At 38.2% G+C, this 22,537-nt stretch overlaps 2 protein-coding genes across 8 annotated transcripts in view; one reads left to right on the forward strand and one right to left on the reverse strand.

Moving 5' to 3' along the window:
* Positions 1-22,537, reverse strand: part of ILDR1 (immunoglobulin like domain containing receptor 1) — a 290,612-nt gene that overhangs the window by 203,312 nt on the left and 64,763 nt on the right. The window lies entirely within an intron of this gene.
* Positions 1-22,537, forward strand: part of CASR (calcium sensing receptor) — an 80,437-nt gene that overhangs the window by 44,460 nt on the left and 13,440 nt on the right. For 5 of the 6 annotated variants that reach the window (XM_053220927.1, XM_027060985.2, XM_027060984.2 and 2 more), the window contains exons 2-4: positions 4,320-4,743; positions 7,307-7,613; positions 10,537-11,421. In XM_053220927.1, coding sequence (XP_053076902.1) covers positions 4,559-4,743; positions 7,307-7,613; positions 10,537-11,421 — 1,377 coding nt within the window. In that variant the 5' untranslated portion in view covers positions 4,320-4,558. Of the gene's footprint in view, positions 1-4,319; positions 4,744-7,306; positions 7,614-10,536; positions 11,422-22,537 lie in introns of those variants that run through there. The other variant, XM_027060986.2, reaches the window with a different exon arrangement.

Here is a 22,537-nt window from a genome sequence, read left to right on the forward strand (position 1 = left end):
ACCAGCCCCCGTTTTTACTGATCATGCCTTCTTTATTCATTCATTCAGCAAATATTTATGAAGCACGTATTAAGTTCTACATATTGTGCTGAGTGCCAAGGTACAGTGATGAGGAAAAGAGATAGGCCCTACCCTCAAGAAGCTTCCAGTCCCCACTGTGAATTGTTCTCCTGGAAACATCTCCTCCCTCTACACTCCCTCAACACCTAATTCATGCCTCTTCCTAGCATTTGCCTCATGGAACTTGTAATACATATCTTTGTCTCCTTTTAAGCCATAAACACCTTGAAGGCAACAATCTCAACTTTCTCTCCTGGGTACCTTGCACTCCCTAGTGTCTAACACATAGGAGAGCCCAATAAATGTTTTTGAATGAATAAATAAGTGCATGAATTTACAAATTAACGAATCTACGGAGCCAGAGACCAGTCTGCCCTGACCTGCCATCCCATGTCTCTTGGATGAGGAAGTTAGTGATCCATCATCTGTTAGTACTAAAACACTCCTTATGATTTCAAGGACCTTCTAAACATAAAACCAGCTGGGACATGGGTCATTTCTTCCTCCAAATATATTTTCCATTGAGATAAAGAACAAATACTAGCTTCAGCTTGTGTTTACAATATTTTTTTGCAAGAAGGCAAACACTATTATATGATTTAAATGAAATGAACTTATAGTAAGGAAAGCAAATGAGTTTACTTGTGACTCTTGGATAGATGTTGTTAATATAAGAAGAAATATAATAACAATAGCTTAAAAAAGCTAGAAGCTTTTTTTATACGTCACGTAAAAGTCCAGAAACAGTCTGATACAAATGTTCTGCTCCATGAAACAGTCAGCTCATGGCACCATCATTCCCTAAGATATGGCTCATGGTTCAAGATGGGCTCCAGCTGTCACATATACCTCCATGCCTCAGAATGAAGGAAGAGGGTATGAAGAAGGGACAAAGGACAAACACTCTTTCTCAGGCAGTTTCTTGGAGGCTACCACAGAGCATATCAGCTTACATCCCACTGGCCAAAACTTAGTCATATGACAACACATAATTATAAAGGAAGTTGAGGAAAGTGGTTTTTATTTTAGATAACGATTTATCCAGCTAAAAACTATTTTAGTGTGTCATAAAAGGAGTACAGATATGACGGATACAATTAGATGTCTCTACTGCAGATACTGAAACTGAAGTGTTAGTGATTATTCAAGAACTTTAGTATTCTAATTACTGCAAACTGAAGTCACAATGATGAACTCCAATTGTTAATCCACCATGCTATGATCACACTTGGTACTGGTCTGATTGTCACTATCAATGACAGAAGCAGTGAGATAGAAGGAAAAGAAAGCTTTTGCAAAAAAGAAATGGGGGGGGGGGCGGTGGCAAGGGGAATCTGGCTAAGGCAGTGACAACAGCAATGGAAAGGGGATGGCAGGGTGGAGAGAGATGGTAGAATCAACAGGACAAAGTGATTGGATATTGGAGAAAAGGGAGAATGAGGATCTAGAATGATTCAGCTTTAAAGTAAATTAGACCCTAGTAATTGGACTAAAAAGGGTGGTTTGGAGACTGCATTAGACTGGTGGAGTTAACGGCTGCAAATTGACCTGAAATCTCCCCTTGATCTATTACTTCTTGCCATGAATTTTCTTTTGAATGGACTAATGAAGTTAATAAACTTCTCCAAGTAGTTAATCTTTCACAGGAAAAGTTTAACAGTTCTTAGTGACCTACCTTAACCAGTCATAATGTTCCCTCTCCTAATTCAGTACACTACTTGCAACTCCTTAAAATTCTGAGTTCTTGAGGCATTCTTAATTCAAGTGCCAGAATTTCTCACTTGAGTAAGCTGAAAGTGGAGTTGGTACTGCCTTCTTTACAGTTGTGAAATTTAAAATACATTAGATGTTTTAAAGGACCTGACACAATGCCTGGTTCAATAAATGCTAGTTTCTGTCTTCTTCCAAAGTGCTTTCTTTTTTATGCATTGACTCAATAGACATTTACTTAGCAGTTACTATTTCAAGACACTGGGCTAAGTGCTGAGGAGCACAGCTGAATTCAGTCATTGAAACCAAAGTTATAATATTCTTTTTCACTTCTGAATGTTGAGGTAAATTCTGATCCTCTACACCAGTGTACTTGCCCCTGTACTGGGGGTTTCTCAGGCTAGGGAACTGCATATGTTTGTTATCTTTGTATTCTCAGATCTTAGCACATGTACTTATGAATGCACAACCAAGAAATGAAGCCCAAAATCTAAATACAGGACCAGAGTCTGAAAACTAGGATAGCCATGGGTGTCCAGACATTGTTGGAGACAATTCTATGAATGTTGAGTGTCTGCTGGGGTGCTCCTTCCATATGGCGCCGAGTACCCTCTGCTAGAATAGCTGATAGAGGAGGAGGTAGGGTTCCTAAAGGGCAAGAGATAGCATACGACAATGATTAAGGGTTTGGGCTCTAGAATCAGACATTTATACATGTAATTATAATAAAGTGTGAAAAATCTCCCAAGAGGAGAACTCCAAGATCCAAGATGTAAAAGATTATAACAGATTAGACCTGCCTAGTCTGAGGGTCCAGATAAGACCTCCTTGAAGAGTCCTATAAGTTGCTCACTGTATAGCTGAGGGGTTAGTATGAGTGGAAATCCAGCCTGTGCTCCACTCCCAAGCTGGATGCCTTAGTACAAGGCTGTGTCTACCCCACAGGAGATTTTTTTCCATTCACATAAAGACCCCACAGTTTGGCAAGCTATGCCTCATGGTTATAAGCATCGGAAAGCTAAAAGATAAGTAGATGTTTTCCAGGCAAGGTTTAGGCCAGAGGGACCAATGAGGGGGAACAGCATGTGTGAGGTCTGGGGATTTTACAAAGGGTCTGGTGTAATTGAGGAACTGAAAGAATTTTAGTATGGCTGGAGTGTAGAGTTCAAAGAGAAGACCACCAAGAGTGAGGCTGGAAAGGTATTCATTACAGCTAGCATTTTCTGTGAGTTTACTGTAAGTTACACTATGTTAATGGCTCTACATGCATTATTTTAATGAGATCACAGAAAGTGACTTTACCAAAGCCATATGTTAGAAAACAGTGAAACTATGATTCAAAGCCAGTTTTAGCTTCAGAGCCTGTGCTCCAAACCATGTGTTCCATGACATCCAAAGATCTGCAAAGGCAGGTTGCAAAGGGATAAAACCGGAGGCAAGAATGCTTATTAGGGAATAGTTGCAGAAATCCCGGTATGAAATGCTGGCAGACTTAAGATGGCCTTGGAAATGGAAGGGAGTAGATGGATTCCAGAGATTTAGGAAGGAGAATCTACAGGACTTGGTGGTTGTTTGAATATGAAAGGCAATGATGAGGAGAGAGGGGTGGAGGCTAGGATGACTCTTCATTTTGTGTCTTTGTGGATGGTACGTCATTTGCTGAGATTAAAAAACAAGCAGCAACAAATCTGGGAGGAAGATGAGTCTAGAGCCTGTCAAGTTGGAAGCACCTGTGGGACATCCAGGTAGAGATGACCAGTTGACAGTTCAGGGCTGGTCCTGAACCTCAGGAGAAGCTGTATAGTTACCCAACATCAACGTATCATTGGTAATTGACTCACAGAGAGGGTGAGATAGAGAGCAAAGAGTTCCTACTAGGATAATCATGCTAAAGTAGAAACTTTTCATTAAATCTAGTGGTCGAGTCTTATAACATAATCTGAGCTTTGATTTATCTGCGTCCTTTTACAAGAACTATTCCTCAAAGGTTTATGGAGTGTCCTATTACAAACTGAAACCAGATATCTGTGATAAAGAGGTACAAAAAAGGGAAGCCACCATAAGAAAGAAAGCATAAAGAATAAATGGCCTTTTCTGACATTTTTGTTTGATTTAAAGCCAGATTTAAACTTGAGTATGACTCATTTTATATTTTCTATGGGAACATAGGTGGTGAATAAAATATTATTTATATTATACTAATGCAAGAAACTGCTTCTACTAGGAAAATTCTATGCATTATTCACGCAGAAAAATGAATGGATTAAAATCCAGCAATAACATCAGTGGGGTCCCTAGCTTATCAATGACCTCTTTAAAATGTGACCTCACAATTGAACATAGTCCTTCTCCAATATGGGCAACTGACGTTTTCTGTATCTTACATGAAGTACTAAAAAAACATAGTCTAAGACTCTTAAGTCATGCTGTCTCCTCCTGCTACCCCTCAACCTCTCTAAATGGAAATTCTAAGCTACCTCAGTTATAGTCATCATAACAAGATGGGATTTAGGCTTAGCTGAATTCATTTTGTCTCTCTTTTCTTTTAGAAAGCATCACAGTCTTCACATGATGTGGCTTCTAAAGACTCAAGGACCACCCACCTTACCAGTCTGCAATGGCAAAAGCAGAAATGGATATTTAAACACCACAGCTTCCATTCTGTTATTAATCACTCTGTAGACATGTGCCACTACTACAGAGAGTGAACTGCACCAAGGGGGAAAAGTTCCAGGGGCCCCCGAACCATCAGCACTCTTGTTTCTCCCCCTGGAGAGAAAGCAGAACTATGGCATTTTATAGCTGCTGTTTGATCCTCTTGGCAATTACCTGGTGCACTTCTGCCTATGGGCCTGACCAACGAGCTCAGAAGAAAGGGGACATTATCCTCGGGGGGCTCTTTCCTATTCATTTTGGAGTAGCAGCCAAAGATCAAGATCTAAAGTCAAGGCCAGAGTCTGTGGAATGTATCAGGTAAGGAAAGGAGCCAAGTCAGAGAGTCTCTTCTCTTCTGGTGGTTGGAGAAAAGCTGTATCAAACCCAAAATAATTTTTTTTCAAACTTGGTTTTATTTTTTTCAAAAATGGTGAGTGGTAGTCATGCTGAAATTATTCCATGACCCTCTTTAAAAGAAAGTTTTCAAAAAGTAAAATGTCAAATATACTGAATAGAAAAATCCATGGCCTGTTTGGAGTCTGTGCCAGTCACTTGGTAACTGAGTTGTCATTGTTCATATCTGGCGGCAGTGTTGCTGAATGGAAGACTAAGTACCTAGAAGGCAATTTATTATAGGTCTTGCAAACCTGAGTAGTAACATCTCCCATTTACCTTAAGTGCCCCAAAGGTCAATAATACTTGAGTGTTAGCTGCCTTATTCTCATTTTTTTTTAAAGGATTTTAAAGTTGAAAGAAACCTCAGTGGCTGGCATGACCCAGTCATCTACAAAATGCAGTCTATAGTATTTTGGAAGCCCTTCGTATAGAAGGCTGAAATCCTCTTGTTTAACACAGAATATACCTAACACTGATGGGAGAAACCACAGAATCCATCTAAATCTCTCACTGAACTCTTTCTTCAGCCATGTGAAGACAGCTAACTTATCCCATTGAATCACTTCTTTTCCAGGCCTGAATCTCAGTTTTCTGAACAATTACTTCATGACTTGATTTCCCTCCATTTGAGGCTCCCTAATTTATCATGACTCTAGTAGAATATGGCACCTAGAATTAGGCAGTTCCTTCAAACAAAATCTGACTTCCACAGAGTAGAATGGACTGTATATCACCTCCCTTCACAAGGATATCAGAGACCGTGACTGCACCCCAAGTCTTTACCCAACTTCTAAGAGAAAATAACACTTTCTCTCTAAGACTTGCAATGTTCAGAAGGGATCCAGCACTCTTCCATGGTCTCCCTGATTGCTGGAAAATGAAAATGAAAACTAGAATTGCTCCAACAAAACTGGATTTCTGTTCATGTTCTAATGAGAGCTTTAAAATTAGATAGCATTTTCACATTTTTCTCATAAATACAGAAAAACTAAGTACAGAATTTCAGCTATGCTGATCATATTCTTCATATACCCATTTGGACAAATATCTTCTTTGTTGTAACCTGCTGACCAGAGTTGTGCGTGTGCCATGTATATACCTAAGGTTAAGCAAAAAGCCCTGGAATACTATATTTTTTAAATTATATTAAAGAAAGATAGTACAATCAGTTTAGCAGTATAAATGTTTTATGTAAAGAAAAATTCTATAATCTCTCTTAACTTAAAACTTAACTTTTAACTTAAGGTTTAAAACAAATAACTAAACAACAACAAAAAAATGATGGAAACATAAAGAAAATGACTAAGAGAAAAGGTCACATTAAAAGTTAAGAAACTGGGTGGAGGGGAATAAATTAGGAATCTTGGGGCACCTGGGTGGGCTCAGTTGGTTAAGTGTCTGACTTCGGCTCAGGTCCTGATCTCACAGTCATGAATTCGAGCCCCACATTGGGCTCTCTGCTGTCAGTGCAGAGCCCACTTCAGATCCTCTGTCTCCCTCTCTCTCTGCATTTCTCTGCCCCTCTTTGCATGCATTCTCTCTCTCAAAAATAAATAAACATTTAAAAAATAAATACATAAAAATAAAAGTTTGGAACCTAAACAACACAGTGGAGTACAGCAAATATTTCTTACCTCCTGCCATTGAGTTCAAGTAGTATAACCTACCATATAAAGAGAGAACCTGTGGAGTTGTTACATTTCCTCCTTTGGACATTGATACACTGATTTAGCATACTTAACTAGCCCTCACTCTGAGCTAAATCTTGGGAGAGTGAAAACTATGTAACTGACCCTACTTCTCTTTGTTTAATTTGCTCCACTTTTATTTAAAATAATGTTCTTTGAAAAGCAATGCATACTCATTTTTTAAAACAGAATATATAAATAAACCAAAAGCCCACGATTTTAAAAGCCATTGCTCCACCACCCAGAAATAATCACTATTGGTAAACAGCCTTCCTACATGTTTGTTTGTTTGTTTGTTTGTTTACAAAGATGAGCTCTATCATCTCCCTTTCCCCTTTGACCTCCAGTAATGTCATAATCTAAATTTGTGACTCTGCAAATCTGAGGTTAGTTTTAGGCTCCTACATATTAAAATCCTAATCTTATTTATATTTTCTGTAGTCCTTTTTAAAAAATATCTGTATTATTTTTAATACTTTAGATCAGCAACTTCAAACTTTTTGCTGGATGAAGCAGATACAAATTATTCATTCTATTACGAATAACAATCTTTGCTACCATTGCTTCCTCTGTGTAAGGCACCAGGCTGAGAATTTTACATAATTATCTCATGTTCACAGCTATCATATGAGGTAGGCATTGTCCCCATTTTACAGAGAGTGCTCTGAGTCTCAAAGAACACATCATGAAAACAAAGAATAACACAGCCATGATTCAAACCGAGCTTTGCCCAGTCCCTACTCTTAAGTGGTTGACCAGAAAGCCTCCCATTTTCTTCCATTTCTTCTTTCTTGCAGGTATAATTTCCGTGGGTTTCGTTGGTTACAAGCAATGATATTTGCCATCGAGGAAATAAACAGCAGCCCAGTCCTTCTTCCCAACATGACACTGGGATACAGGATATTTGACACTTGCAACACTGTTTCTAAAGCCTTGGAGGCCACTCTGAGTTTTGTGGCACAAAATAAAATTGATTCTCTGAACCTCGACGAGTTCTGCAACTGCTCAGAGCATATCCCCTCTACTATCGCTGTGGTGGGAGCAACTGGTTCGGGCATCTCCACAGCGGTGGCAAACCTGCTGGGCCTCTTCTATATTCCCCAGGTACACATAACTTCTTATATGGGGCAATGCGGGCAGGGATCAGGACTCGAGTGACCTCCATGCCCAGTGTCCATACAGCTTGCTATTTTCCTATCTCTGGCTTTACACTGGCACCAAAAAAAACCCTTCTAATTAGTAGGGGCACTGTATCATGACCATTTGGGATTTCTGAGACCCCAATATCAACCATGTCCACTAAACCTTCACAACTCTTCCAAAATTCTTTTAAACATACCTTGTGTAAAACTTTGCCTTTTTTGCCAGGTATTTATTTTCCATTCCATTCCTTTAGTAAATGACCATTCTTCTGCCTTTACTAAAAGGAATGAGGCCATATGATGTAAACTCACCTTTCAAACTCAAAATCTGTCCCTAATCCTATTCCTTTAAAATTCTGCCTCTCTAACTTCTGGCTTAAAGTTTAGCTCAGGGGGAAGCAGAGTATATTTTCTCACAGAACAAGAACTTAATCATTGTCTTGCACATTCCAGAATGGAAAATATTCTATTTCGTTCAACAATATTTATAGAGCACATATGAACAAATAGTGTCCACCCTGCAGGAACTCACCCTAGATGAGGAGATGTCTGCATTTTCAAATGCTAACAATTCACTGAAACAAGTGCTTTAATAAACATTTGTTCAAAGTTGCATATTTTCCCCCTATGGAGCAAATCTTTTTTCATGTTAATATTTATAGATCTATGACATCATTTTATAATAGTGAAAAGTTGGAAACAACCTAAATGTCCGTGGATGAGAGAATCAGCTCAATTGTAATACATCCCTTACATCAATTTTAAAATTATAGATCATGCTTTAAATTTATTTTTTTCAATGTCTAATATTTAAAATTTGTTAAGAGTACCTTTGATAAATTCACATTTATATGTTGGGAGGTCCCCATTTCTTTGGTGATAGAGATTATCCTTTTATATTCATGTGGCAACTGAAAAAGACTTGTCATCATTTCCCGAATCCTTACTTCAGGGAATTAAAGGTGTTTCCCATGGGGAAGCCCTGGCTTTATAACTTTTGCACAAAATGATCTAATAATGGTCGGTAAATGTGTTGGGTAAGATGCAAATATGCATCTTATAAATTTTGCATATTGTACAGTATTTTTTTAATTCACAGTGAAAGTAAGTTTTTGTGGCCAAGAGGCACAAGGTATAATTGTGGGTAAGGTAAATAAAGAATATAAATGTAAAGGTTTTAATTCTTTATGGTTTGGATGAAAGACAAGGTTAAGCGAAATTTGAATTATTAAAGTGTCATGAAGACTATAATTCTCAGTCAAAACAATGTAAGTATATCTACAGTAGTGTTTCTCTTCCATGACTGCGTGTTAGAATCACATGGGGAGCCTTAAAAACCAATATCTGGGTTTCACACCATAGAGATCCTGGTTTAATTGATATGAGATGCAGCCTGGGCATCAGGAGTTTTGAAAGCTCCCAAGGTGATCCTAATGTGCACTAGAACTGGGAGCCACTGCTCTGCAGGGTAGGGGCAGAGGCCAAGGGTATTCCTTATGCTACTCATGCCACCAAGTGGATGGAACAAGCAGACCAGCTAGAAGAGTTCTGGACAGAAGTTTTCTGACTCATTCATGAAATTCTCCCCTCTCACAATATAAGAAGGTTTTGTGTATTTTTAAGAGTTGTTTTTTTTTTCTTTGTGGGGAGAACAGGTAGTGAAGTAGTATTTACCCACCTCATTCCTAGTTTCTTTTTAAAAACTAGACAATATTATAAATGCATTCTTTAAGAGAAACATTCATAGTAGATATATTTGTAATTTTAATCCTTTTAAAACCCTTTTCAACCCATTTTTCAAAAAGAAGAAGTAAACATTAATGGATAAATTTACAAAATGCCTGAGTAGGTTTTTCATTTGCAAAAATCTGACAGAAGCCTGTTGTTTGGGTCTGCAAGTAGAGCTCTGTGGAAACAACAACATCTCAATAAATTACGTAATCTAACTACCTACACCTCATGATCTCTCATAATAGAGCAAGAAGGGGCTTGCTGATAAAAGAAAAAACTGTCAATTTTATATTGTAACTTCCAAAATCAAAGCTCTTGTCAGAAAAATCATGCTCTTTAGCAAAGTTGGTCGTGGTCTTTCATACACCAATGTCTTTCATGTTTTTGATGTAGAAACTATTCATTGGTAAGAAGAAATATATTGGAAAATTCATTTTAAAACACTAAACATAGAAAACTAATTGTTTCAATGGGTGAGAAATATTAAAGACATTCCCCCCAATTTTTTAACTTAGTTTCCTTTAAAATCTCTCTAGAAAACTAGAGAAAAGAAATATTAAACACTCCTTCATTAACAAGAGGGAGACTAACTGGAGACTGGAGGAGAGAACCTAGACAGACTAGGAAAGAGGAACCCCTTGGGGCTCCTCTGAAGAGCCTTAGGTTTATCACCCACAGAGAATTGCATTCCTTCCAGAAGTGAGTCATGGACACAGTGTTCATCATAGTAAAGGGGAAGCTAAATGTTTAGATCAGAACCTGGATATAACAGGAAGAAGATGTGTACATGGATATATGATAACCAATGAGGCATCACAAAGGAAGTAGGAACAACTTTGCAACAGCGTGTAAAGACTCTCCTTGAAAGGGTAAGTAGATTCTACTATTATTGGGTTGACTTTATGGCCAGACCCATTTCTGAAAGTGGCATTGTGAAGACTCACCCACTGGGAATTAGAATGCTCCCCCAAAGACTGACTGATGCTTGAGTGCTCACACTGGAGAGGAACATATTCTGGTTGTTTTCATCCTTTCATCCCATCTGCAATGAACAGCATGTTTGATAAATTAATGAATGCTCAAAAAGCCAACCCCACAGAGCCTTGATGTTCATCTGGCACCTCCTTCACTCATTCATCCTATGTTCTTTCCAGGTCAGCTATGCCTCCTCCAGCAGACTCCTCAGCAACAAAAATCAGTTCAAGTCCTTTCTCCGTACTATCCCCAATGATGAACACCAGGCCACTGCCATGGCAGACATTATCGAGTATTTCCGCTGGAACTGGGTGGGCACAATTGCTGCTGATGATGACTACGGCCGGCCAGGGATTGAGAAGTTTCGAGAGGAAGCTGAGGAGAGGGACATCTGCATCGACTTCAGTGAACTCATCTCCCAGTATTCTGATGAAGAAGAGATCCAGCAAGTGGTGGAGGTGATCCAGAATTCCACAGCCAAAGTCATTGTTGTTTTCTCTAGTGGCCCAGACCTTGAACCCCTTATCAAGGAGATTGTCCGGCGTAATATCACAGGGAGGATCTGGCTGGCCAGCGAGGCCTGGGCCAGCTCTTCCTTGATTGCCATGCCCGAGTACTTCCATGTGGTTGGAGGCACCATTGGATTCGCTCTGAAGGCTGGACAGATCCCAGGTTTCCGGGAATTCCTGCAGAAAGTCCATCCCAGAAAGTCTGTCCACAATGGTTTTGCCAAGGAGTTTTGGGAAGAAACCTTTAACTGCCACCTCCAAGAAGGTGCTAAAGGACCTTTAGCACTGGACACTTTCCTGAGAGGTCATGAAGAAGGTGGTGGCAGGATAAGCAATAGCTCCACTGCCTTGCGACCTCTCTGTACAGGGGACGAGAACATCAGCAGCGTGGAGACCCCTTACATGGATTATACACATTTACGGATATCCTACAATGTCTACTTAGCGGTCTATTCCATTGCTCATGCCCTGCAAGATATATATACATGCTTACCTGGAAGAGGGCTCTTCACCAATGGTTCCTGCGCAGATATCAAGAAGGTTGAGGCTTGGCAGGTACATACTTCACTTAGATAGCAGTTCACTGTGTAGCAGAATTGGGCTGACCCAGGCAAGACAGATAAAGTGGTCACCTCAAAAAGACAGTATCTAAATGATGTTGCTATACATAGCTTTGGGTTCAAATTGCCTTTTCAAACATTCTAAGTAACTGACTTCTGCAAAATTGATAGTAATTTAATTTGATTATCTGTTTAAAGCCTTGGTTCAACTGTTCTTTAGTCCAGGGGTTCAGAATACCTAAAGTATGGCCTCTAAGAGCTTTTACAATTTTTTTTAATGTTTATTTATTATTGAGAGACAGAGAGACACAGAGCGTGAGCAAGGGTGGGGTAGAGAGAGGGGGAGACACAGAATCTGAAGTAGGCTCCAGGCTCTGAGATGTCAGCACAGATCCCAACGCAGGGCTCAAACCCACAAACTGTGAGATCATGACCTGAGCCAAAGTCGGTTGCCTAACCAACTGAGCCACCCAGGTGCCCCAGCCCCTAAGAGCTTTTAAATATCCTGGAACGGATTTAATACTATGTATTAAATGGAGTACATGGAGTATTTTTACAATTATGGTAAATCACAGATATTGTCCTCTTATAACAAGTATTAGTTTAGTACCTATTAAATTCCACATGCTAGTGTTATTGCATTTAGCCACTACTGTTACCAAAATATTATTCACAATATAATGTGATGGACCACCCAACAGGCCAACTAAGCTTAGGACACAAGCAAATCAAGGGCACAGGAAAAAAACAAAAAACAAAAAAACAAAAAAACAAAAAAAAAAACACCTCTCCTTACAAAGATTTGATATTGGATATTTCAAAAATAAACACTGAAGTAGTTATCATAGAAAATAACTGGAACTTAGGTGGAATTCCTACACTCACTTTAGACTTTAGTCTTGTTTTGTATTTTTGAATTGAATTGCACATAGAAGAGACATCATAATTTTTCTCATTTCATAAAATTTCTGAAGATAAAAGTCTGGTCTGACTTAAATCCTACATAGTTGTTCGTGTCTTGTGTAGTTACCTTGATTTTTCAATCAAACCTTGTTTTATACTGCTTTTATTTTTTCCTCAGTTCCAGACTGACCTATCAGAGAGTGCATGATTATAGAGGGAGGGGAGAGGAGACATTCCTGAACATGAGGTGAATGACCCAGTCTCCAGCTTCAGCTCCAGCTCACCCATAAATTAGCTGCATCATCCCTGGCAAGCCACTGTTCTAAGTCAGTCTCTTCATCTGTAAAATGGCCTCAATATCTAGCCCACTTTCTGCCCAAGGTTCTTTTAAAGATGAGATGTGATGACATATGTGAAAGTAATTTATAAACTTTCAAGTTCTAAACAGATGATGATTATTATAGTAGCATTTCAATATGCTTCTAATTAGGCAACCAGGTTAAAAATGATAACTACAACAGCTGTGTATGTAGAACCCTACCACCACAGACCCTTGGGAAAAGGTATAAAGAAACAAAGAATATACAACCTATGTCAGTCATTTTATTTTTTTTATTTTTTTTATTTTTTTTTCAATATATGAAATTTATTGTCAAATTGGTTTCCATACAACACCCAGTGCTCATCCCAAAAGGTGCCCTCCTCAATACCCATCACCCACCCTCCCCTCCCTCCCACCCCCATCAACCCTCAGTTTCTTCTCAGTTTTTAACAGTCTCTTTTGCTTTGGCTCTCTCACACTCTAACCTCTTTTTTTTTTCTTCCCCTCCCCCATGGGTTTCTGTTAAGTTTCTCAAGATCCACATAAGAGTGAAACCATATGGTATCTGTGTTTCTCTGTATGGCTTATTTCACTTAGCATCACACTCTCCAGTTCCATCCACGTTGCTACAAAAGGCCATATTTCATTCTTTCTCATTGCCACATAGTATTCCATTGTGTATATAAACCACAATTTCTTTATCCATTCATCAGTTGATGGACATTTAGGCTCTTTCCACAATTTGGCTATTGTTGAGAGTGCTGCTATAAACATTGGGGTACAAGTGCCCCTATGCATCAGTACTCCTGTATCCCTTGGGTAAATTCTTAGCAGTGCTATTGCTGGGTCATAGGGTAGGTCTATTTTTAATTTTCTGAAGAACCTCCACACTGCTTTCCAGAGCGGCTGCACCAATTTGCATTCCCACCAACAGTGCAAGAGGGTTCCCGTTTCTCCACATCCTCTCCAGCATCTATAGTTATGTCAGTCATTTTAGAGACTATCATAGGGTAAGGAGCGGTGTCGAGGCTGGCAGAATGCGCCAGGACCTGCAAGTGCTTCTCAGCCCTTCTCTTGTGGGGAAAACCACACTCAGACATCATTGTTGGCTAAAGTTTCTCATCTCTATGAGGTACTTAAAGTCTCCTTCTTTGCACTGCATCACCTGTTTCCTGCAGCCTGGCAAAGAAGCGCTCTAATGACAGTCAAAGACCAAAAAGACTTCAAGAGCCATTATGATAAAGAGTGGAGTTTTAAGATGGAGGAACAAAGGGACAATCTTTTAGCAAATACTGTTGTCTTTCCTCCCTTCCCTTCCATGTCGCCTAAAAGGAAGACTGCAGCTCTTGAAAAGCCGACAAGACCAGGGTGGGGTTGAAGGGAAAAGAGGCTTCCAGTGGGTAATTTGACATTTCTGTTCTTCAGTGACTCCTTTCCAAACAAGGAAGTAAGATCTAGATTGTCAAGACCAAAGCTTGGGCACATATGAAAAAAGCTGTAAGAATGAGGCTACAGTCAAGAGTGGGACTTTTAGTTCCATACTGTAGAAAACCCAAACCAAACTGGCTTAAACAGAAGAAACTCATATTATTAGTAGCCCATAATACTGAAAATTTCAGAAGTATTCCAGATACAAGTAGATGCTTTCATCTCCATCTCTGTTCCTTATTCCTCAGGGTTAGCAGTTTTCAACCTCTATAATAGCTTCAGGCTCATAAAATCTTTACTACTCGGCTCTTATTTCCCAAGATTTCCTGTATAAGTCCCAGAAACCACACTGATCGACCAGTCCAAGATCACATATCTATCACTGAAGCTAGGAGTGGAGTCCTTTCAAATTACATAGGCTGAGAGTTAGAGGGGGAGTGGACTCCCAAAGGGAAATCAGGGTGTTACCAAAGGAGGAAAAAAGAGAAGCAAAGCAGCAAAATTTTAAAAAATATCCACCACACAGACACCTCAGTTTACCCAACTTACAAGTTAAGATGTGCCCTCCTGGCTCATACACAGTCTGGCACAATTCATTCAGGAGAGGAGACAGAAAAATAGGGTCACAGCTCTAGGGAGGAATAACATGTGGTCATTGGCCAAAATGTCCTGTGTGCTTTCTGTAAAAGCTTCCTTTAAGCCTCAGGAACCCAAGCAGTTGGGTGGGAATTCTAGAACTTAAGATGTTGGCCATGTCTTTTGTATCAGGAGATAGACCAGCAATTATTCGCCCTCATTATTTTTAAAATTTTTTTTAATGTTTATTCATTTTTTGAGAGAGCGAGAGAGAGGGAGGGGCAGAGAGAGACAGAGAGAGAGAGAGAGGGAGACCCAGAATCCGAAGCAGGCTCCAGGCTCCGAGCTGTCAGCATGGAGCCTGACACAGGGCTCAAACCCACAAACTGTGAGATCATGACCTGAGCTGAAGTCGGACACTTAACAGACTGAGCCACCCAGGCACCTCTATTCACTCTCATTATTAAAACCTATATGGAAACGTATCACCCCTATAATCTATACAATCTAATGTAAGTATCTCAGCCTAGATTTCAACCCCTACCTTCTCTCAATTCTCTCATAAGCCAACCTGACCGACACCTCCCCATAAAGCACTTATGAATTTTTGGCATAGCATTTTTGTTTAGATTATATCCCACACCTGAAGCACCATCCATTTTTGTCCCATGTAATACTGTCCACCACAAATTTTTAACTCTTTTTCAAAATTCACTTTCTCCTAGAAGTCTTCTCAAGTCATACTCCCACATACACATTTTACAATCTCTCTTTCTTCCTCATTTTTGCCATTTATATATTCAGCTTAAATTTCCACAACTCTTTAGTTGACTGAAATAGATTCTTACTAATTAAACTTCTGGTTAAATTAGGTCAATCACAAGTTCTTTGTTTTGTTGATGTTTTTCCCACTAAATTTATCAATTCATATCCTTAAAAGTAACACTAACAGATAATTTATGAGCGCACAGCACACAATTCCCTCCTGACCTCCATGGAGATCCCCAAGTCCTTCTCCACTGCTCCTCACCTCTCTCTTCACACTGACTCCTCCACTGGACTGTTCAGCACTGTGTCCAGAATGCCTGACACCTGAGTATGTGTAGAATAAATGAAAGAAAGAGTAGTGATCTAGTTGATTTGGCCTGACAACACTACCTAGAGCCCTTTGCAGAGAACTGTTCAATCTAACAACCCACCCTTACTTACATCAATCACTCTGGTTTAGGTATTCTTGGTTTTGATTAGATAAGCCTGGACCACATGCCCAACAATCAAATTTGTATGGAAAATCATGTAAGTGTGGAATCACCTTCTTCCTTCTCTCAGGATGATTGTGCACAAGGCATGCTTCCTACTTTCCCTCACCTTACACCAACCACTCACTAGTCAAAAAATAGGTATGCATGATGACAAAACCATGGTGATAACAGAAGCCAAATCGAATTGATCTTTCCAGAAATTGCTAATACTGTTGGGATTTGGAGAGGGGTGTGAATTGGGATGAAAACCAGAAGAAATGGAGGGGAGATAAGGATCAGTCTGGATCTCCCAACACTCTTAGTGTAGGAAGCGGGCAAGAAACAATAGACTCCTTATCTGTGCAAACCATTCTTCATTCACCTCTGTGTGAACAGGGTACTTTGTATACCCCATCCCATGTTCCCTCTGTGTTAAGTGATGCCATATGTAAGAGCTAGAAATCCTAGAAAACAGTGAGGGGGGGGGGGGCGTTTAGTCTCTAGTCTTTGGTTTATTTCAATTAGCCATTAGAGTATGTGCCAAGAGGTAATTCCCATTTATGCTTATAATGAGCAACAGTTTGACTTTAAAATCCTTTAGAGGAAATACCCTAAAAGGCCACAAGATGGAAATATTACCACATAAAAGATAATATGTGATCATCTCTGTGTGTGCATGTTGTAAACTATGTGTCTCTCTTTTAATGTGTATTTCCCAGTGTTTAGTTTTAAGAACCTGTCAGTTTCTCTGTCTGTATGTTATCTTCTATGTGTCAGTCTTTCTTTTAGCTTTTTTCCTTTCTCTTTCCCTTCATTTATTCTTATTTTCCTCATATTTCTCCCCAAATAAAATAACTTAGAAGCATATTATGCTGGATTACAAATCTCAAGGAAATTTTTATATTTTCTTTTTTAATGGAACTTTTAGTCCCTCTTTTAAAACTGCAAAAGGAGAGTGTTCTCACTTGGGGAAATATCTAAATTATTATGTATGTTGATTTTTGTGGGTCAGTAATTATCAATTTAAAGATTCCCTGTCATTGCTTTTAAGGATGAAATGGTTTCCATCTCCACCTTCCCTGATATGCAAGGTATTATGTAGAAAATTAAGTGCTCAAATGCAAAACTTGATAGTCAGAATGCCAAAAGAAATATTAAAGATATCTAAAGAGATGACTTAGAGATATGCCTTAGAAAACAATTAAGTGATTATTAATGGACAAGGTAAAACTTTGACTGTGAGGATGAAGCACTACGTACCTTAAAGGTTAGGATTTGAAGTAAAGAAGAAAACAAAAGATATCATCTGGGATGGGCTTTGAAGGATGGACAGGATTTTTGGAAAGTGTTCCTTGGAGAAAATGTCAAATGCAAAGGTAACATAGGTAAATCCCAAAAACATCATGCTGAGTGAAAAAAATCCAGACTAAAAAAAAAAAAAAAAGAATACATCCTGTAATTACTACATTTATATGATATCCTTTCTCTAATGATAGAAAGAAAAGAGATCCACAGCTCCCTAGGGCTGCAAGTGGGGGTGAAGATTAACTTGGAAGGGACATCTGGGAACTTTTTGGGGTGATAGTAGTGGTGGTTACACAGACATGTACATTTGCCAAAACTCAGTACTCTTAAAATAGACATATTTTATCCTATGTCAACTTTACTGCAATAAAGTTGATTAAAAATATAAAACAATGAAAAGACCCTGGAGTGGGAAAGTACAGGCCATGCATGGAGTTCTGGAGGTCGTTTAGTATGGATCACTTTTCCAATTAAGGCCGCTTGTGTTGCCACAAGCATTATACATGCCTCCATGATCCCACTTTAAAAATAAGCCCGTCTTCTCAACCTATATTTTATATTAGTTAACCTTTGTAACTAGCAATAGACAATGTGATAGACTACCTAATCTGACTCCTACAGCTGATGGATAATATATAATGTAATGGTTGACAAGTTTGGACTCTAGAGCCAGGCTAACTAGATCTAAATCCCAATTGCTACCTAACAACTGTATGACAATGGGCAGTCACTTAATGTGCCTGTGCCTCACTTTCCTCACCTGAAAAATGGAGATGTAGAAGTTCATTATAAGGATGACCTTAGTTAACATGTATAAAGTGCTCAGGATACTGACTATATATAATAAGTGTTCAGCAAACACTAGTCGAGTAGTATTCTTTTGTAGGTGAGGAAAGTAAGACCCAGAGAAGCCAAAATGATTTGCCCAAAGTCACGTACCTAGCCACATCTGCCCCCAGGCAGCAACCAAGGTTACTGTTAAAAGAACCATGTGCCAAATTGTCCCTTTAGGCACATCCTTTCTAACTCCTAAGAGGCTGCTGGGTCAGTCAATGGTTTCACAGTACAGACACAGAGACAAAGTACAGTGTGAAAATAAGTAAGAGTGGACACAACTGACCAAATTAGAGTATAGCAAACATCTCTCTGTCCATCTCGAATATAATTGTGTCTCTTGTCACTAAAAAAAGTGCCTGTTTGGCCCATATTAGGTGCTTAATAAATACTTTTTGAATGAACAAATAAAGAGAATGAGACAATGGTAAGTAACGGGTAAATAGAGGTTAAGTGAATAACAAAACAGCAGAGCCATAGGCACAGACAAAAGAGAAGGTGAGTGGTCTGAAAGAAGTCACTAGAAAATGCCCATGCAAAAAAAAAAAAAAAAACAAAGAAAAACAATAAAATTCGGGCTGAAACTTAACTCTTCATTAAAGAGGTAAATGACAGAGGAAAAACACCACTTCAATAAAGATTTTAAGAGTATAAACAGGATTATTGAGACATGAAGATACAGAAACCATTAAATTTTATTCTTATTTTATTTTTTTAATATAATTTATTGTCAAGTTAGCTAACATCCAGTGTATACAGCGTGCTTTTGGTTTTGGGGGTAGATTGCAGTGATTCATCGCTTACATAGAACACCCAGTGCTCATCCCAACAAGTGCCCTCCTCAGTACCCATCACCCATTTTCCCCCTCCCCCACTTGCCCCCTACCAACCCTGTTGTTCTTTATATTTAAGAGTCTCTTACAGGTTGCCTCCCTCTCTGTTTGAAACTATTTTTTCCCCTTCCCTTCCCCCATGGTTTTCTGTTCAGTTTCTCAAATTCCACATATGAGTGAAAACACATGATATCTGTCTTTCTCTGCCTGACTTATTTAACTTAGTATAATACCCTCCAGTTCCATCCACATTGTTGCAAATGGCAAATTTCATTCTTTCTCATTGCCAAGTAGTATCCCATTGTATATATAAACCACATCTTCTTTATCCATTCATCAGGTGATAGACATTTAGGCTCTTTCCATAATTTGGCTATTGTTGATAGTGCTGCTATAAACGTTGGGATACATGTGCCCCTATGAATCAGAACTCCTATATCCTTTGAATAAATTCCTAGTAGTGCTATTGCTGGGTCGTAGAGTGGTTCTATTTTTTAATGTCTTGAGAAACCTCCACACTGTTTTCCAGAGTGGCTGCACCAGTTTGATTCCCACCAACAGTGCACAAGGGTTCCCGTTTCTCCACATTCTTGCCAACATCTATTGTTTTTTAATTGACACAGGCTCCCTAAGAATCTTATCAGGAAAAAAATTTTAGCCTAATTTGTACTAATGAAAAAACCCAAAAGGAGAAAAGAAACTTAAAAAAAATCTATTTTGACTGATTTTATTTTTTAAAAGGGGGGCCTGATCTTTCCTGCTATTACTTTGAATAAATTTATTATAGCTAATAGAATAATTCTGGATCTCTCTATATTAAGGGGATATCAGTCCTATATCTCAAGTGTTGATTGCTCTCTTCATCTTCTGGCATACTTCTGTCATCAATCTTATATGGAACAGTTTTGGGGGGGACTTTTAAGTTACAGTGATACCTCAAAGGGAGAAATTGTATTGGACCTTAATCCCACAGTATAATTTTGAGTATTTTGCTTTTAAAAATAGGTTTAAGTTATAATTGATTATATAAAACTTTAATTTTTATGATCTTCAATGGTAAGTTTTTCAAAAAGTGAATCCTAAACCTTTTCAACCTTATCTGAAAGTTCTTTTGTTTGTTTGTTTTTGTTTGAGTGTAGAGCTTAGAACTTTATATTTTCAGTCTGAATCAGCTGACTTCAGCCCAACTGCACTGGCTAGCACCTCCAGTATAATACTCTATAGTCACAGTGAGAATGGACATTCTTCTCTTGTTCCTGATCTTAGAGGAAAAACATTCAATCTCTCACCACTAAGCATAATGTTAACCGTAGGTTTTGTAGAGGATTCAGGAGGTTCCTTTTTACTCCTAGATTATGGAAAGTTTTTATCAGGAATGGAGATTGGATGTTACCAACTACTTTTTCTGTATTTATCGAGATGATCATATGGTTTCCCTTTTGTAGTATGTTAATGTAGTTGAATGTTTACCCTTGCATTCCTACAACAATGTAGGAAGGTAGACAACTAAAATTTGGTTATGAAACTTTTCCTCTATGTTCATGAGAGATATTGGTCAATAGTTTTATTTTCTAATAATATCTTTGTCTAGTTTTGGTATCTGAGTAATACTGCCTTCAAAGAATGGGTTAGGAAGTATTGCCTCCCTGTCAATGTTCTGAAAGAGTTTGTGTGGAATTGGTATTACCTTCTTCCTTAAATATGTGGCAGAATTTATCAGTGAATTGGGCCAATTTTCTTTGTGGGAAAATTCTGAACTGCAAATTCAATTTCTTTAATACTTATAGAACTATTCCTTTGAAGACAGCTTTGAAGACAGCTTTGATTGTGTCTTTCAAAGACAGTGTCTAAGTTGTCGAATTTATTGGCATAAATTTGTTTAGAATATTGCTTATTAAATTATTTATAATACTCTCAGATTATCCTGAAAATGTCTGCAAGATCTCTAGTGATGTCACTTCTCTCATTCTTTGTTTGGAAATACACATCTTCATCTTTTTTTCTGATCAGTCTGGGAAGAGAGTCATCAATTTTATTGATCTTCCCAAAGAACCAGCTTTTAGTTTTAGTGATTTTCTATGTTTCTGTTTTCTATTCCATTGATTTTTGCTCTTAACTTTATTACTTCCTTTCTCCTGCTTTATTTGAATTTAATTTGCTCTTCTTTTTCTAGTTTCTTAGGTTGGAAAGTGGGGTCATTAATTTGAGACCTTTCTTCTCTTATACTATAGTAATTTTATTTTTAAAAATCTCCCTCTAGATGTTGCTTTAGCCGCATCCCCCCAATTTTGTGTGCTATGTTTTCATTTTCATTTAGTTCAAAATACATTCTAACTTTCCTTTCCACTTCTTCTTTAACCCATATATTATTTAGAAGTATGTTATTTGGTTTCCAAGTATCTGGAGATTTTTCAAATATCTTTCTGTTACTGATTTCTAATTTAAATTCTCAGGAGTCAAAAAACATACTTGGTTTGAATATTTTTAAATTTATGGAAACTTGGTTTTATTATCCAGAATATGGTTTATCTTGGTAAATATTCTCCGTGCCCTTGAAAAGAGTGTGTATTCAACTGCTATTGGGTTGAGTGTTCTATAAATATCAAGTAGGTCAAGTGCTATTGATCAAGTATTGTTCAAGTCTTTTACACCTTTATTGATTTTCTACCTACTTGCTCTTTTAACTGATATAGACACCATATTGACCTTATTTATTTTTTTACTTATCCTCAGACTGGTGAACACCTCATCATGAGTACCACTTGACAAATTCAACAGTGTTAGTTTAGTGCCTAGACTATCAACCAAACATTTAACAGACATAGTTTGAGTATCCATTCAAATTTGGGCCCTCTACAAATCACTGGGGACACAGAAAGGAATAAGATAGTGTCTTTAACTTTAGAGGAGATTTGTCTAATAAATTTTGGGTATAAAATTTCTAGCCACAAAGATCCTGGGTGCTTCCTTTTCTGGATAAGATGTTTGCCCTGCTTTTACCTTCTGCCTATCCTTATCTCCCTGTCCCATCTGAGGCTAGAATTGCGATGTCTCATTAGTAAACTCTTGATACCAAATGTCCTCAAGGTTACCTTGTTATCAAGGTCTCTACCTGCTCCACCAATGAAGTCACATTTGGACATTTGAAATCCCTTTCAATACCTCCTTTTTTGGTAACAGCTTTATTGATATATAATTCACATATCATACAGTTCACCTACTACAGTGGTTTTTAGTATATTCACAGAGTTGTATAACCATAACCACAATCAGTTTGGAACCTTTCCACCACATCAAAAAGAAACTTCATACCCTTTAGCTATCACCCCCTACTTTCTCATCCCCACATTCCTAAATACCACCAATCTACTTTCTGTCTCTCTGTATTTGGATATTTCTGCACAGTTCATATAAAGGGAATCATAAAATATGTGGTCTGTGTGACTGACTTCTTCCACTTGGCATGTTTTCAAGGTTCATCCTTGTTGTAGCACGTATCAGTACTTCATTCCTTTTTATGGCTTGAATAGTATCCCATCATATGGATATAACATATTTTATTTATTCATTGATTCGAGTGATATACATTTAACTTGCTTCCATTTTTTATTATTATGAATTATGAACAGTAGTGTTCAGGTTTTTGTTTGGATATATGTTTTCATTTTT

This window comes from Acinonyx jubatus, chromosome C2 (genome assembly GCF_027475565.1).
Source record: "Acinonyx jubatus isolate Ajub_Pintada_27869175 chromosome C2, VMU_Ajub_asm_v1.0, whole genome shotgun sequence".
In the NCBI taxonomy this organism is placed as follows: domain Eukaryota; kingdom Metazoa; phylum Chordata; class Mammalia; order Carnivora; family Felidae; genus Acinonyx; species Acinonyx jubatus.